Below are 16,654 nucleotides of genomic sequence, written 5' to 3'. Positions count from 1 at the left end.
TACCAGGCTCTGCACAATATGTTGTATGCATCCCATCCTGGTCCTGCTTATTTATTACCCACAGGATGGCCAAGACGCTTCCACCCGCTCACCCATTCCCCAGAACATGTCCTGAGCATCCATTGATCCAGGCCCTTTGCGAGGCTGCAGACTACAGAGAAGTGAGGCTGAGTCTGTCTTCGGGTAGTTTTCCATGTATTTGGAGAGTCAGGCAAGCAAGCGGATGCAGCCCCAGCGCTATTGGTGCAACAGTAGACGCACACGCAAAGGATGGGATAAAATGGAGGTCTGATCAGCTTTGGGAGTGGAGGGACCATGGAGGCTCCCTAGGGGTGAGGCTAGCTCTCCTGCCTGGTGAAATGTCCCTTTGTGACTATTAGATCCCGCAGGGAGAATACAGAAAAAAAACAAAACAAAACCCTAGTGATAGGCTTTTTAAAAAAAAGATGTGCAGTGTTGTGGTCAGGTGATCGCCAACGTGTGTCAGTATGGGTTTTCTGTGCTGTGTATTATAAAAGTGAGGCCAGGGTCCCTGTGCATCAAGGCTGCCACCTCCATTGTAATGTTCATCAGCTCCACACCGTGGACTGGTCACCGCATCTCCTGAGTGCAGGCAGGTAGCATGGAGGATTTAGCGAATGTGGTCAGAGTCAAGGTTAAGAATCTCTCTCTTTTCTCCATCCTCTGTTTTCGGATAACATAGCTTGTGGTCTGTGGTCCTAAGTGTGTGTCTCTGGGAGATGGAAAGTATGAACATATCCAGAGGGCTGGCTGTGCGGTGGCTGTCAGTTGGGTCCAGAGTCCCAGGTATTATGCATTTCCTGCACGCCTGGCTCGGCAGGCTTACAAGTTAGGAGCTGGAGGAGTGAGCAAGCCGCCTGGTACTTCTCCCTGTGAAAACAAGGCCCAGCAGGGGGAGAGGATGCATATTTGGTGCTTTTATTTTCTTTCTCCTTTTATCTCTATGCCCACACGCTTGGAGCATCTCGGCGTTGATAAATGTGTACTCTCACACACATGCACACCGTCCCCCTTTCTCTTGCCCGCGTGTGTGACACACACATGCACACTCCCCCCTCTACAGTCCTGCGCACACCCGACGTGGACACCGTTGTAAGCCTCCTCTGTGTGGCTCACCCTCCCTTTGCCACCAACCCCTGTCCTTTTCACACAAAGCTCCCCGTTGGGAAAACTCATAATTTTTACACCACACAGCCTTGACTGGCCATTGCTGGAATTACTGTCCCTTTGAAGTGCTTTCTGCTGGGGCATTTACAGGCCGTTTTAATTACCTGCAGCTTGCAAGGGGCCTTGCTCTGTCCCAGCCTTTGTTTGTTTGTTCTTTGCAAGGAGTCTGTGCAGAAAGAATACGCTGCCTTCTTTTACAGAGAAAGAAAAGGGGAGAAAAGGAAGTTTGAGGAGCTCTTCGCAAAGCTTCTTCCCCCAGCTTTGGGACACCCCGCCTCCTCGAACAAGCGCAGGAAGAGAGACCAGACTTGCTCTTGGCTCGCCTGGGCTCTCAGCTCCGTGGGTCCCTCTCCTAGGGTTTGCCTGGGATAGTTTTGTTTGTGTGTGTTGAGTTTAAGTATTATTAAGTGTATTTTCAAACTTCCCGTCATAGACAAGCAGGGCTGTCAAATAAAGCTGCTCTCCCTGCTGAACAAATCAAAGTCAGCTGCAGTTGAGCTGGGATCCTGCTCATATTTTTCCAACTAAATTTGTTTAAGGCATGTGTGTTATTAAATTATTGAGTCTGGACACGGGGGTTGAAATCATATGCGAAGGTAGAACCCACTTTGAGCTGTCTGAGGTTTTATTTTCCTTGTCTTCATTTTTTATTCGATTCTCTCTCTCTAGAATGAACTAAATATAAATAGCCTTCTTTGGGGTTTCTGTTAAACACGAGTGGGGCATGTCATGTCTGCAGATGAAGAGGCTAGCTTACCACAGGAGCCTTGGAAATGTATCCCCTTCTCTGCAGGCTTTTAGAGCAGAAGGGATCTTCATTTATTCATTTAGCCCAAAAATGTACCGAGAAATTGGAAACCTCATACATTGTTGATGGGAATGTAAAATGGTACAGCTGCCTTGGAAAAGAATCTGGCGGGTCCTCAAAAGGTTACACATAGAGGTACCAGCAATTCTACTCCTAGGTGTATACCCAGGAGAATTGAAAGCAGATGTCCCCAGATAAAACTTGTACACACATGTTCATAGCCAAAGCATAATAATACTTCAAAAGGTGGAAGCAACCAAAAGTCTATTGACTGATGAATGGATAAATTATATGTGGTATATATACATACAATGGAATAAAAAGGAATGAAGTACTGATACATGCTGCAAAGTGGATGAACCTTGAAAACATTATGCTAAGTGAAAGAAGCCAGGTACAAAAGTCTTCTTGTATGATTCCATTTCATGAATGTACAGAAGAGGCAAATGCATTGAGAAGATAGATGAATGGTTGCCAGAGACTGGGGGTTAGGAGAATGGGGAATGACTGCTAATAGGTAAGGGGTTTCTTTCTGGGGTGATGGAAATGTTCTGGAATTAGATAATGGTGATGGTTGCACAGCTCTGTGAATACACTAAAAACCATCAAAAGGTACACTCTAAAAGGGTGAATTTTACGGTATGTAGATAATCTCAATAAAGCTGTTATTTTAGAAAATGTTTTGAATGCCTACTCTATACCAGGCACTGTACCAGACTCTGAGGCTACAGCAGATGCCTTCTGCCTTCATGTAGCTTAAAGTGTAGTGGAGATAAAGAATAGTCGCAAAAACCCAATATATACCTGTCCATTGTGTTAATAAGGAAATGGGCTATAAAGGAAATCAATAGAGTATAATGATGGAGAATAATGCTGATGTAGGACCTACCCAGATGGACTGCTGCTCACGTGTAGTCTTACTTTCCCAGAACCGGGCACACAGTAGGTGCTTAACAGATACTAAACAGCAGTAGTGGGCGAGGCTGTGTGCCTTCCCTGCGGTCATCCCGGTAGGAGGTGATGAAGATCCTTTGAGACCCAGCCTGCCGTGGACTCTGGGTGCCGTCATTGGGCTCACCTGTGTTCTTAGTCGCTCCTGTGTTCCTGCTTCTTTCTGATTCGGGTCCTGCGAATCCTGGGTGTACTCTCAGTGTCTCATCTCTTGCTGGTTGTTTTCCGGTGCCTTTAGGGGGAGGCAGTGAGGGGATGTTTTGGGTGGGGTGGGTGTTCTTTCAGGTGGGCAAGTGTGAATGTGGATCTGGAGATGAGAAGTCTGGAGACTTCCGCCTTCTTCACAGGAAGGCAAGTCACTCAGCCTCATCGACAAAATGGGGACTGTACTCCCTTCCCCAGACATAAGACGGTTGAGATGATCCTCAGCAAACCCTTTCAGAGTCAGATGTGATATATCAATGCATTAGCCTTATTATTATAAAACCTTCGTGGACTAGATTTTTTTTTTTTTTTTTTTTTTGCATTTTTCTAGAAGAAAAAAAAGAACCAGCAAAGAAGTGGCTATCTGGTGGGTTTTTGCCTTTTTCCTTTAATAAAATGACAATGACTTTCACAATGTGATTGGATGTCCTTACAGGTGCATCTGTGTATTCTCCTATCTTGTGTTCATAACTGATGTTCAGAATGATGGCTCTAAAGCTCAGAATCCTCATAGAAAAGTAGTTCAATTTTCAGTGTGCTAAAGCAGAAAGAACGAGGCAATATATATTAAGAAGATTTTCAGAAGAGTTTAATTCCACAGGAGCTTTCTTCTCAGGTCCTTAATAAACCTCAGTTATTTTCAGTAGTCTCTGAGGATCCAAGGCTGGTCTGTGGGATTTGAAGGTAGCGTTTTGGCTGCCTGGCTAAAGTGAGAACATGTCAAAATGAGCCTAGATAACTAGGAGACGATGTTTCCTGCCCACACCCAGGCAAAACAGGAAGATTAAGGAGGAATCTATAGCTTTTTGAAAGGGTTTTCCCAGAAATTGGCTATCTGTGCTGGTTGAAAGCCTCATATGGGAGAGAGAGAGAAAGCAAAAATGCTGTTCCTCCGTAACCATAGTTCAATTCCCTTATAGGGCCTTTTAGGATCTGGAGAGAATATTTTGGATTTATTTTTGTTTCCCTTGGGATGACATCATCAAGCATGCATCATGGTGCCCTGTTTGGGGTTTGGAAAAAGCTCTGAGAAGCTATAAATCTTAAGGCATTTTACTCCTTTTCCTCTTCCCTTTTCTAAAAGCACAACTTTTCTGGTTTCTTTAAAAAAAAAAAAAAAAGAAGAAGAAAGAAACTACAAAAGTGTGTATTGATCCCTTTCCCTCAGATCTTAACTGCCCAGGCTGTAATACCTTGCTTACATCTGCCAGGTTTTTGTGCAGTTTTGCAACATCTCCTTAATCCAGTGAGCATAAATAGAACATTTCAATCATATTTGGCTACCAGGAACTTCGCAGATAAGCACGCTAAGACCTTGTTGAAAGAGACAGTATGAGATTGTGTGTGATAAGATCATCCTATAGCCTGGTGCACAAATGAAAAACTTTTGTTCTTGGTGAAATTTGTTGATAGAGATATTTCAAATAAGTGACTTAGGAGAACTGGGTATTTTAAAACAAAGGGCCGGTGACATAAGAGCCCGAAGCCCAGGCCTCCTGGTACTGGGCAGCCACAGAGATCCTTCTCTGAGCAGTTGCTGTGGGGAGATTAGCATGGCCCTTTGTCATTTTTGACGTTGTATTTTAACACTCTCGGGCAGCCTTATCTGAAAGCACTGTACTTGGTGTGGTTATGGGCGCGGGGAATGCCATTGTCCTTCCTCATATTTTCAAGGCTCAGGACAGCTCCTACCACCCTTCAGTCAGCTCCAGGTTGGCCTCCATCCCAGGCCAAGGCAGAATGCACCGCTTTCTTTCTAAGAACCCCAAGGAGGTCTTCTCTTTTGGACAATAGGGACAGCTGTTCTTTTTTTTTTTTTTAATTTATTTTATCGAAGTATAGTTGATTTACAATGTTGTGTTAATTTCTCCCATACAGCAAAGTGACTCAGTTATACATAAATATACATTCTTTTTCATATTCTTTTCCATTATGATGTATCACAGGCTACTGAATATAGTTCTCTGTGCTATACAGTAGGACCTTGTTGTTTATCCATGCTATATGTAATAGTTTGCATCCGCTAATCCCAAACTCCCAATCCTTACCCACCAACCCCCCTCGCCCTTGGCAACCACAAATCTGTTTTCTATGTCTCTGAATCTGTTTCTGTTTTGTAGATAAGTTCATTTGTGTCATATTTTAGATTCCACATATAAGTGATATCATGTGGTATTTGTTTTTCTCTTTCTGACTTACTTCACTTAGTATGATGATCTCTAAGTCCATCCATGTTGCTGCAAATGGCATTATTTCATTCTTTTTTATGTCTGAGTAGTATACCATTGTGTGTGTGTGTGTGTGTGTGTGTGTGTGTATATATATACACACACACACACACACCCCCCCCACATCTTCTTTATCCATTCATCTGTTGATGGACATTTAGGTTGTTTTCATATCTTGGCTATTGTGAATAGTGCTGCTATAAACATTGGGGTGCATGTATCTTTTCAAATTATGGTTTTCTCTGGATATATGCCCAGGAGTGGGATTGCTGGATCATATGGTAATTCTATTTTTAGTTTTCTGAGGAACCTGCATATTGTTCCATAATGGCTGCACCAATTTACATTCCCACTAACAGTGTAGGAGGGTTCCCTTTTCTCCACACCCTCTCCAGCATCTGTTATTTGTAGACTTTTTAATGATGGTCATTCTAACCAGTGTGAGGTGGTACCTCACTGTAGGTTTGATTTGCATTTCTCTAATAATTAGTGATGCTGAGCATCTTTCCATGTGCCTGTTGGCCATCTGTAGGGACAGCTGTTCTCGTACTGGGGGGTGTGTGTGTGGGGGGTGTGTGTGTGGTGTGTGTGTGTGGATGTGTAGAGGCAGTGGGGGAGTTTTCAGCCTCTACATTTTCTCTCCTTGAATTCCCTTTCATGTTTGTTTGTTCATTCATTCAACAAAGAGGCACTGAGTCCCTCCTGTGATCTGGGCTCAATAACAGAGGCTGAGGGGATGGATCTGGCGTGGATTCTTCACGAAGGAGGGTATAGTCTGGCTAGCACAGGCCCCTGTCAACCCCACAGCCTTTCGGTGTCATAAACGTGATTGGAAAGGACCTAGGAAATCATCTAACTCAATTCTTGCATTGTTGCAAAGCTGCAGGGTGAAATCTAGAGAGGGTAAGTGGTTTGACAAGGTCACCTGGATGATTCCTGGCAGAGCTGGGGTGAACACTGAGCTCCCCACCACTAGTCTAGTGTTTCGGTCAGTCAGTATGCCACACTTCTCATCTGCATTCTTGAGAAAACATGCCTCCTTTGGTATTCTCTCTCCTCCCTTTAAAAGGCTCTGAAACAACCAAATGGCCACCATCTTCCATGGCCCACAGGCCTGGATTCCCAGCAAAGGGACACTCGGTGCAGGCCTGCCCCCATTCAGCAGCACGGAAGGTGTTAACTAGCACTCTGTTAGTTCTTGGTTGCCTTTTTTAATCTGTTGTTTGAAATCCTTGCCTTTTATTGGTATATTTACTTTATGACATACATAAAGAGCTGTATTAAAAAATAAATTGTGTTGTAAAAGCATTCGGTAATGTTTATTAATATTGACTAGTCAGAGAGCAACGAACTCTATTGCTAGAAGGATAATTTGCGGTAATACCAGCTAAGCATTCGCAGCTTGTCAAATGACTGTCTAATCTCAACATTTAAAAAAAGTGGGTAAAAGGATAATTTCCCTTATTTATGCCTTGAGAAAATGAACGTGACCCATTTCCTAGCCAATATTAGAACTATTATTTTCTTTTTCTCCCTGGGGGTACCAGACCTTCTCTCTGAATCCAAGCAGTCTCAGGGCTGGATTTCAGTGTCAAGTATCCCTTTTTCTTGGGGTGTTTGGTGGCTGCTTCACTAGCGGTAGCCTCTCATGGGTCTGCTCTGGCTGCCTGCATCTGTGCTGAGGGATTGGGAGGTGGAAATGGAGACTTGGTTCCTGTCCTCTGGGAACTTATAGTTTTGAAGAACTTAAAAAGGGCTTAGTCCAGAATCAGGAACTTGATACTCCAAGTAAGTACATAAGGAGAATGGTACTGGGTGTGATTGTTGACCCACGGGGACTGATATATGTCACTCACCGTTGGCGGCATTAAGAGATGCTCCTTGAGAAGATACCATGTCACCCTTAGAAGGGAGGGAACATTCCCTGAGCATCCCACATGTCCTGTGGATGACCTGCTCTGGCTTAGGGTGGAGGCCTCTAGTGGAACAGGCTCGGTTCAGAGGATTCCTTCGGCCACAAAAAGGCACGTGGAGAAAGTACAGGAGGCTGGACCATGTATGGAAACACCCTGCAGTCTCCCTGGAAGTTGCTTTTGGCGATAAATCCCTGGTAACCTAATGGCTTTTCATTCATCTCTTCCTCTTAAAATTCAAGCCCAGAATGGCATTGACTATTTGGCCTTCCTCTTGTTATTCGAATTGAAGGTAAGTGGACATTGAAGGTACATTGTGAACTTAATGGTCTGGGGAAGAAGAGTGAGCCCATTGCTGAAGTACATAAGCTTTTTCCTCTGTCAGTTCCGTTTCGACTCGGAGAGGTGAGCGAGGCCAGGTGAGGTCCTCTTACCACTGGGTTTAAGGGTTATTTACTGCTTTGAAGACAGAGCATTGTCAGAGCCTGTGAAGGGACCCGCCTCATACAGTGCCCACATGGGGAGACACGGTAGCACGTCAGGGCCAGCGGACAGGTCCTGATCAAGAGTGGGGCAAGAGGTTTGCAGGGGGCTGGGTTCCCATGGTAAGTAGAGGGCCTTGGAGAGTATTGATTCCCATGGGGCAGCAGGCTTTTGAGAAAGTAGGATCATTTAAACCATCGTTGGGAGCTGACTCACAGACTCTCCTGTCTTGTCCTTGTCTGTTCTGAGTACCCCTAGAAGCACTGTATAGGTCAAGTTGACTGTCACGGGATCAGAAAGCAAGCAAAAGATCAAGCATTGGGGTGACTTCTGCATGTGGGGCAGCTCAGACCAAGTAGAGGGGGTGAGTTGGAAGGACCTTCAGAGCTGCTGGAGGTGGAGTGTCGGTGGGAGCAGGGGATAGAGTCACTTAGGGTGAGAACAAAGAACACATTATCTTATAAAGGCCCTTCCTTATAGGATGGCTTCCCCACTGCATCTTTCCTCATGCAAAAGTGGGTAGTTCCCTCCACTCACTTTCCCTCATAACAGATCCTAGTTTTCAGTGCTGGTGTGGTGTGCTCAGCAAAACTCATAGGGCAGGCACTTCCATCTCCCCAGGGGCACAGCGAAGAAGGGCAGCCCTTGGGTTATTGGAACAGAATTCCCTCTCTAGGCTTTCTTACCTATTGGTCTGTTCTCACTGCCATTTGTCTCCAGGCAGAGAACTTGGGAAGAAATGGAACATTGGTGGTGCTGGGTCTTGAACCCCTCTCTCTCAGACAAACAGCGCTGCTGGCCCTTCTAGAATTCTCCCCTTAGTCCTTGGCTGTGTGGGATACAGGAAGGCCTAGCTTCTCCTGCAAGGTGTAGTACAGAGGGCACCCCTTAGGGAATAGCTGTTGTAGTCAGCTGTCCCTGGAGGCTGAGGGTGGGGAGGATGGAGTCTGGCCTGAGTCTCTCACTGCTGCCACTTTTTCTGCTGTTGTCTTCTAGCGGGCTGGGGAGACGAAGACTCATCCCGAGGGTGAGGTTGGTCTGAAGCTCAGGCTTTATGCGGCTATGAGGTTGCCATTGGCCTTCCTTGTGTGGACTTCGGGGGCACAGGATGGGGTTGGAGGCTGCCCATGAAGCTCTTGTGCTTGGACTAGTGTTCAGATGAGAGGAGGATGCCTGGACCCCACCTCAGATCGAGGAATTTCTTTAGCAGCATTGAGCAGTCACTTCTAAACTAGGCCCTATAAATAAAAGGAAAGATAAACACGGCTTCTGCTATTATATAGTTACAGTTTGAAGCAGATGAGTTTTTATGAATTTTCAGACTCACAGCAGCACCTAAGTGGTTTGAACGAGTGTGTAGCTTGCTAGCTTGGTTTTACTAGTGGGAGTTGTGTGGTTGAGAATCAGTGAGAAGGAATGTGTCCTTCCCTCCAGTTACTTGTTAAAAGGTTCGTATTTGCTTACCTCTGATTTCCCATAATGATTCAGTTCTCTTGAGAAAATAGCTAGAAAAACCCATTAGAGCTTAATTTTTTCTTTGTCTTTTTGGACAAAATTGAAAACCCGTTACCTTCAGGATGAGTTTACCCAGTGGGCCAGGTGTGGTCGTAGTTGGGGAGCACCTGAGCCTGCTCCCCAAGAGCGGGTGGTGGGGCCCTGAAGCCTATGGGGAATGGACGTTCCTCTGAGTCCAGCATGGAGTTGCTTGGGCCATCTAGAACTGGGTTACTTTCAAAACAGTGTTCAACACTATTGCTTCTCAGAGAAGAGAGTGTGAAAACCAAGGCAGCATATGTAGAAAGGTGCAAAGATGTCCCCAGCTGTCCTCCTTTCCTGTGTTATCGTGGAGGCTGATGACCTCAGATGACCATGAGTAGTTTGACCTTGTGAAAAGGCGGGGCTGGCCTGGGAAAATACGAGTGTGTGTGGTAAGGAAGAAGGAGGCGGACGGAATTTCCATTTTCATCAGAACGCGTTGCAGCGGCATAGTGTGGCGGCAGAGGTGGTAAGGGTTGGGGTCTAGGGTGACAGACCCTGAGTTCCTGCAGTTTGTACTTTCACTCTGGAAACCAGTTGCGATTCTGTTTCCACATTGGCCATTCCGCAGCCCATGCCATAGAAAGTCTGTTGGGGGGTCCTCGAAGGCACTCAGATTCTTCTCTGCCATTTCCCTTTGCTTTGAATTAGAAGTCTCTACCTCTTCACATCCATCCCTTGGTGTCTGAACAATAATGACAGGGATGGGCGAACCGGCACGGGGCTCAGTTGAGCTCCAGGCCTGTGAGGTGTTCCCTTTTTCTCTTCTGAACTTTGTGTGCTTTGCCCTGGTCCGTCCGCCAGTGAGGCAGGACCTTTGTCCTCGAACTACATGTGGGATCACTTGGATGCCATGCTCGCCTCTGGGAACCCGTGCAGGGCACTGAGTTAGTGGGTCAGGTGCAAGGCAGTCTCCTTACCCCAAGGATTGGGCAGGAGAGGACACCCATGTCTCTGAAGGCTGGAAGATGCACGGCAGCAGAATGTTTCCAAAGAAAGGCTGGTCATGAGTTCTGGAAGTTTCTTTCACTGAAAGATTACAGGTGAGTAAAGGAGGGAACTCAGGTCATCTGGATTAGAAGGTTTTAAAATGAGTAGATATCTGAGAATGTGTGTCAGTTTTTTGCTTGGGCTGTCCTAGCCTGCCTGCCCTGGTGTCATGAGACATCACACAGTGGAACGTGGCTCAGAGAGATAATAGTGCCCCTCAGAGGGACTCCTTGGAGGCTGGGTAAAAGGACATGGGTAAGACTTTGGAATAATAAAGTTTTGACACCATGAGAAACCAGAACCTTAGATATCACCCATCACTTTACAGGTGAAAAATGCAGACAGATCGTGATAGCGTGATTTATCTAAGGTCACAAAGCAAGTTAATGGCCAAGTTAGGACAAAAATCCAGGTCTTCTGGCTGCTCAACTGGCATCCTTCCCCGAATCCTGCTCCCTCTGTAGTAGAGGGCAAGAGTGCATCACCTTACACACCACGCCAATCCAGTTGGTCAAGAAAGCCACTGACACCAGTTGCCAGGCAAATCCATTTGCACCAAACCAAACAAAACAAAACAGTAGGGTTACCCAGAAAGTGTTCATCACGGTGAGAGACTTGATCTGAAGCCGGCAGGGGGAAGAGATGGGAGTCCAAGAGCCGGGGTGAGGATGCTTGTCCTGGTGGTGACTGCTGAAACCTGAAGCCTGGCGACTCCAGTGTCCTTTGGGAAAACAAATCTGAATGGGTGTTTGTCCTCCTCTTCCTCCTGACAGCCACCCCAAAGGTGGGCACCCCTGGAAGCTAAGAAAGCATTAGTGAAGGGACTTCCCTGGTGGTCCAGTGGTTAAGACTCCACGCTCCCAATGCAGGGGCCCCAGGTTTGATCCCTGGTCAGGGAACTAGATCCTGTGTGCCGCAACTAAAAGATCCTGCATGCTGCAACAAAGATCCCACGTGCTGCAGCTAAGACCCAGCTCAGCCAAATAAATAAATAAATATTTAAAAAAAAAGCATTAGTGAAGAAAAAGATGGAGATAAATAAGACTGGAACCCACATGCTGCCATCCACCTGACCTGACCATGAACTTGTGTACGAGGGTCACCTGTGGAACCACTTGTGAATAGAGCTTTTGCTGCTCCATGGAACAGCTCTTAGGAAAGCAAACCTTTGTCACGCCCAGGCAAGTGACAGGCATACTCAGCTACAGTTGTGTGCACATGCATGCGTGCACGCACACACGAACATGCCTGGGTACATATTTTATACCATGCTTTGCCCAGAATGCTATTAGGACATGCCCCAGTGCCCAGCATTGTGAAATACGTTTAGAGTTGAGAATGTTCAGTGAAAATGTTCTGTACCGTTACTATTTCTCAATTGGGATGGATCAGCCTCGGCCGGGAATCAGATAACATGGGGGTGGGGTGCACGACAGTGTCATGGATGAGGGTGTGTGTGCACTTGTGATTGAGAAATCATTTGTTGTCTTTGGCAGAGGGGTAAAGGGAAAGCAAGCAAACACGACTGTGATTGAGAAAGAGTTCTGTGCAGGGGACTGGGCCTGATCATTGTCAGAAGCTGCACACAGTGGGCCCCGTATGCTGTCTTCAAGCCACTAGACTGGCACCCATACTCATCCCGGGGCCCACAGGGTATTGACGCACCTCTGGGTTCTTGTGGGATTTGGAAGGTGCTGGCAGTGGGTGGTGGTTTAGTTCTGTGATCTGGACAGCAGATCCGGGCACCACTGGCTTGAGTGTATAATCCTCCCCTTCCCCACCTGCATTCATCTAACATCAGTACCGGCAGCCCTCCAGCCTTTGACTGTGGTCCTAACACATCAACATCCTGACTGCAATGGGCTGTTGGCTCTAAGGGTGCCCACCTGCCGGCCCTATCGCCCTCAGCTCCTTCCTCAGGGCTGAGGCCCCTGGGGAGGCGGCAGGCAAGGCGCAGAGACAGGGTGGGGTGGATCCTGTGTCTGGCAGAGGCATGTAAAGGCCTGAGAACAGGAGTGTGGGTGGGAGGAAAGGCAGAGTTCTGGGCCAGATGGCCCCCTGGCCAGCCCGCGGCCCAGACTCTCCCAGAACTCCCCCACCAGCCGCCTGCTTCCCTGCCTCTGACCAGCTCTGTTGCTGGCTCCTGACTGAGTGGCGGGGTCTGGTGGGAAAGGCCCCAGGTTGGGAGTTGTGGTCGGAAGAGGGTTGCAGGCTGGGCCTGTGACCAGGGGTTACCAGGGCCTCTGTCTTCCTGGGGTGGTCATGGGTGCCAGGTTCACCTCACAGAATAAATGAGATAACGTACATGGAAGTTCTTTGGAAAGCCGAAACCGACGACTACCACCTTCTGTTTATAGAGTGATGTTATCTGGTTTCTTCAAACCTTTCTTTCTGCCAGGGCTCATCCTCTGGCCAGACGTAGAGGGAAAACACTTTAAAAGCTGGGCCTTTGGGGAAGGTTTTGTGTGTTGGAGAGTGACTGCAATTTTGAGAACCTCTGGATGCCCCGAGAGAGGAGCATCTTTTGTCCATGAAGGCATCAGTTCACTAATAAGCTGCGATGTGCCAGTCACCATGTGGGTGCTGGGGTATGAGAGAGAGCAGGTACGGGGCAGCCCTCCCGGGTCAGTGGTCTCTTGGGGGAGCCAGGTATATGCACAACGCAGCACAGTGAGGGCCGTGCTGTGAGTGAAGTAAGCAGAGGCACCTCTACCTCCACGTATGGTGTGTGATAGTTTGTGAGGATTATGTCTGTCTAACTGGCCTGGTGCTTCCTCTTTCCTCTCTCCACAATTGAATCTGATTTTTCTTCTTGGTCTATGTGCCAGTGGATGAAGAAGTAGGAAGTGCCCTATTCTTCTAGCCCTTGGACAAGACCGGGAATAGGTGCTTCCTTGGCAGCCTTCCATGGGAAAGGGGGCTTCCGGCTGTCATGGATCCAGGGATATGTCTCTGTCAGTGCCCACCTCCAGCTCCCCTGCCCTCCATCTCCCTTCCTCCTGCTCACCTGCCACAGGGATGGCTGCAAAGCCCCCAGGAAGGGGTGGGCCTGCTTTCTGTCCAGCCAGAGCAGCAGCAACCTGTCTTTTCCTTTCCCCTACAGGAAGCTGCACAGTGGGATGAAGACGTACGGGTGTGAGCTCTGCGGAAAGCGGTTCCTGGATAGTTTGCGACTGAGAATGCACTTACTGGCTCATTCAGGTAGGTGAGGATGCCCTGACTGGCCCGTTGGAGCACGGGCACCCACCTCCTGCCCACTTTCACCCCCACTCAGAGCATGGATATCCCCACTGCCAGCCGGGCCTCGGTCCACCTCGTCCCGTGGATGCTCCCTCCAGGCTCCTGGAGCAAAAAGTCCATCCTGACCATGTGACCGTCTGGATGAACCCATCCTCCCGCTCTCCTGGGCTTCCTGGGGCTTCGTTGGTACCCAGTGCCCTGTGTGATCCACCTTCCAAAGTAGACTGCAGTTTCATTAGTAGAACACAGTTGCGGAATTAGGTTCTCTCTGTCTAATGAATCTGACTCTTGGGTTCACTAATTATACAGGAGCCTTTAATTAAATAGATATAGAAAGGTTGGAACACAAAGCTAGTTACAGCGTGCTGTCTTTTGCAAGTTAATTTTATCCAGTTCTAGTGGGGTCGACTCGGCGACTGCTGGTATTTTTGCTCGTGTGTGAGCAAAGCTTCTCTGCCCCGTGAGGCGTGGAGAGGGGAAAAGCACTGACATGCAGCGTGCCCAGGCGTTCTCGGTGGAGGGGAGGATACAGCAGGTCCAGTGCTGCTGTTTCGAGGCCAAGCCGTCGCCTGGGTTCAGTTGGAGAGGCCACCGCACTTCCTTGCCGGGGCCAGTGCTCTTTTCCAATTCCCTTGCCTTTCAACCTTGGAGTCACGTTTTGGGGGAGAAGAGAGGGCTGTCTTCTTATTCGGTCTTGCTGTCTCCTGTCTAGTCCATGGTCAGTGTCTGCTCTTCTTTCCCATCTTGCCTCCAGCAGGTGGCCCTCCAGGCGGTTGGTGGTTCAGGTGTTTGTGAAATGAGCCTGCTTTGGGGTTGGGCAGATCTCCATCTGTGTGACCTCGGGCAGGTTTGTCTTCTGAACCCCCAGTTTCTGTATCTGCAAAGGGCAAGTGTTGCGAACTCACATCAGTTAGGTAACAGAATATATGACGAAGGTGTCTATAGTACACTCCTTACCATACAGTGGCTGCTTCTGCTGCCACCGCCCTCCCTTCCCCCAGTTCTGAAGTTGTCGTTCGGGAGCGTTCCCATCACCGTACTCCCGATGAGGACAGTCTGGCTGCGTATAGTCTGTCCTTGCTGCCTCCATCGCCTTGGTCATGGAAATGCCATTCGGTAGCTCTGTACGCTTCCGCTCGCCACTGCCTCACTGCAGAGCCCCTTTGTCTCTGCGCTGCATGGGGTGCCGTCGCTCTCCCTGGCCTTCATGGCCCTTCGTCAAGTGTCCTAACTCCTTCTCACTTCCCAGTCTTCCCTCTTCCAGATCCAAAGATTGGGCCGCACCTGGCCACTGTCTGTCTCGCTGTACCCCGTGTCTTTGTGTTCTATTTCTCCTCCCAGTGGGGCCTCCCCTCCCCGACACCTGGCCCCTCAGAGCCATCCTCATCCCCCACCTGCCCCACATTGGCCTGGAGTCCTGGGTCCAGGCGTTCCTGCACTTGGCATCTGCTTGGTACCCGTGCACTCTTTTTATTTCTATAACTTGCACCTCCAATCTTCTTGCTCCCCCTCCACCTTTGCAGGTCGTTCAGGGTTTAGTGGGGGGAGTTTCGTGAGCTGTCTGCCCACAGCTCAGCCACCCTCCCCCAGAGCAGAGTGTGGGTCTTCCATTTCATTTGCTCCCTGCTCCAGCCCCCTGTGTGGTCTCTGACTACGTGCCGTTGGACACTTCCACGCGGGTAGTACAGCCTGCGGATAAAGCTTTCTCGCCCTCTCAGTAACTCAGCATGGTAAGCACCCTTTCTCCTTACTGTTTCCTTGAGTCTAGTGCACTAGCCAGACTCGTGTGCTTGTCGGTGTGCTCTGTGTGTGGACCAGCACACTTTCCAGGCTCTGCGGCTCGCTTTCCAGGCTCTGCGGCTTTGTTCACCCCCTTCCCTCTGCGTGGAATAACCCATCCCCAGTCTTCTCAGATCTTCCAAGGTCCCTTCCATGATGCCATCCTCAACTGTTCCTCACCTCCGGCCAGAAGCAATTGAGCCTTCTCCTGGGGTCCATATTTCTTTATCCGAAGCTGTCTTTGGACCCAATCTTTCTTCTCTGTATTATCGTTATTAATGGAATTGCCTGATCTCCTCTTGCTTGGGAATCAGGGTTAGGAATTTGGGCATCTACCTCCTGACCATGTGACCTTGGGCAAGAAATGTAAACCCTCTGAGCCTCCAAACGGAAGGCTCCCATTAGACACTTCGCACTCTGCCCGACACACGATAGGCTCTCAGTAAATGTAACTTCCCTTTCCCTCTGTTCCCCTAATAGACTGGAATAAGCTACTTGGGGACAGGGTCTGTCCCCATTATGTGCAGCACATTACCTGACACATTATTGGAGTCTATAGATATTGGTTGAATGGATGACTGCAGCCTGGGAGGCCGGGCAACTCAAGGAAACTCCAGTCTCCCACCGGGTCTCTCCTGCAATAGGAAGTGTTTAGACTGTGTCCCAGGGGTTCACTGGAGGGCAGCCAGGAGCCCGCTGGCTAAGTGTGAGTTAGCCGAGGTCTCTGTCGTGAAGCCCAACACTTCAGCAGTGTTGGTAGGGCCGGTGGGGTGGCAGAGAGAGGAAGAGCTGCTTACGCACATTCAGGGCGTGCAGGGCCCCCGCTTCCGACAAGATGAGTGACTTCGCGCCACACCATGACCGAGATGCTAGTTCAAGGTCCCACAGTCTTGTATGGATACCCTGGCAGCTTTGGGAGCTGGGGCCTATTTTCTTAACTTTTCCTGTCTGTCCCTGAAGTCCGTGCAAATGATTTGTCCCTCTGAAATTCACTTGCCACTGCCCTTGTAAAAGAGGATTCGGTGATGGGGGAGGTATGATGGGTCACAGCAGGGCCTTAATTCACCCTTGCAGATAGCTCATAGCCTACTTCAACTCTGATATTTCTGTGCTCTGTTTTTTCTTTCTCTGGTCCCATATATCTCTCACCCCTGTGCCAGGATGGCTTGAAAATAAAGCAGCAGCAAGGGCTTCGTGAGGCTAGATCCCAAATTTGTTTGCCCCCCTGTTAAACAGTGAAGGCCCTGAGGCCTCTAGAGAGACCTGACCATGTCAGGGAGGTGGGGTCAGAGGGCTGGGCCGGCGGTGCGAGGTCTTCTCCAGGATTCCAGTAG

The 16,654-nt window shown here is 48.6% G+C and overlaps 1 protein-coding gene across 1 annotated transcript in view; it reads left to right on the top strand.

Moving 5' to 3' along the window:
• Positions 1-16,654, top strand: part of ZBTB16 (zinc finger and BTB domain containing 16) — a 192,983-nt gene that overhangs the window by 81,910 nt on the left and 94,419 nt on the right. The window contains exon 4 of the mRNA XM_061203867.1: positions 13,405-13,502. Within this exon, the coding sequence (XP_061059850.1) occupies positions 13,405-13,502 (98 nt within the window). The remainder of the gene's footprint in view (positions 1-13,404; positions 13,503-16,654) is intronic.

Source organism: Eubalaena glacialis, chromosome 10, assembly GCF_028564815.1.
Source record: "Eubalaena glacialis isolate mEubGla1 chromosome 10, mEubGla1.1.hap2.+ XY, whole genome shotgun sequence".
Taxonomy (NCBI): domain Eukaryota; kingdom Metazoa; phylum Chordata; class Mammalia; order Artiodactyla; family Balaenidae; genus Eubalaena; species Eubalaena glacialis.
Note: the sequence above shows the minus strand (reverse complement) of the source record. Positions and strands in the feature narration are given on the sequence as shown.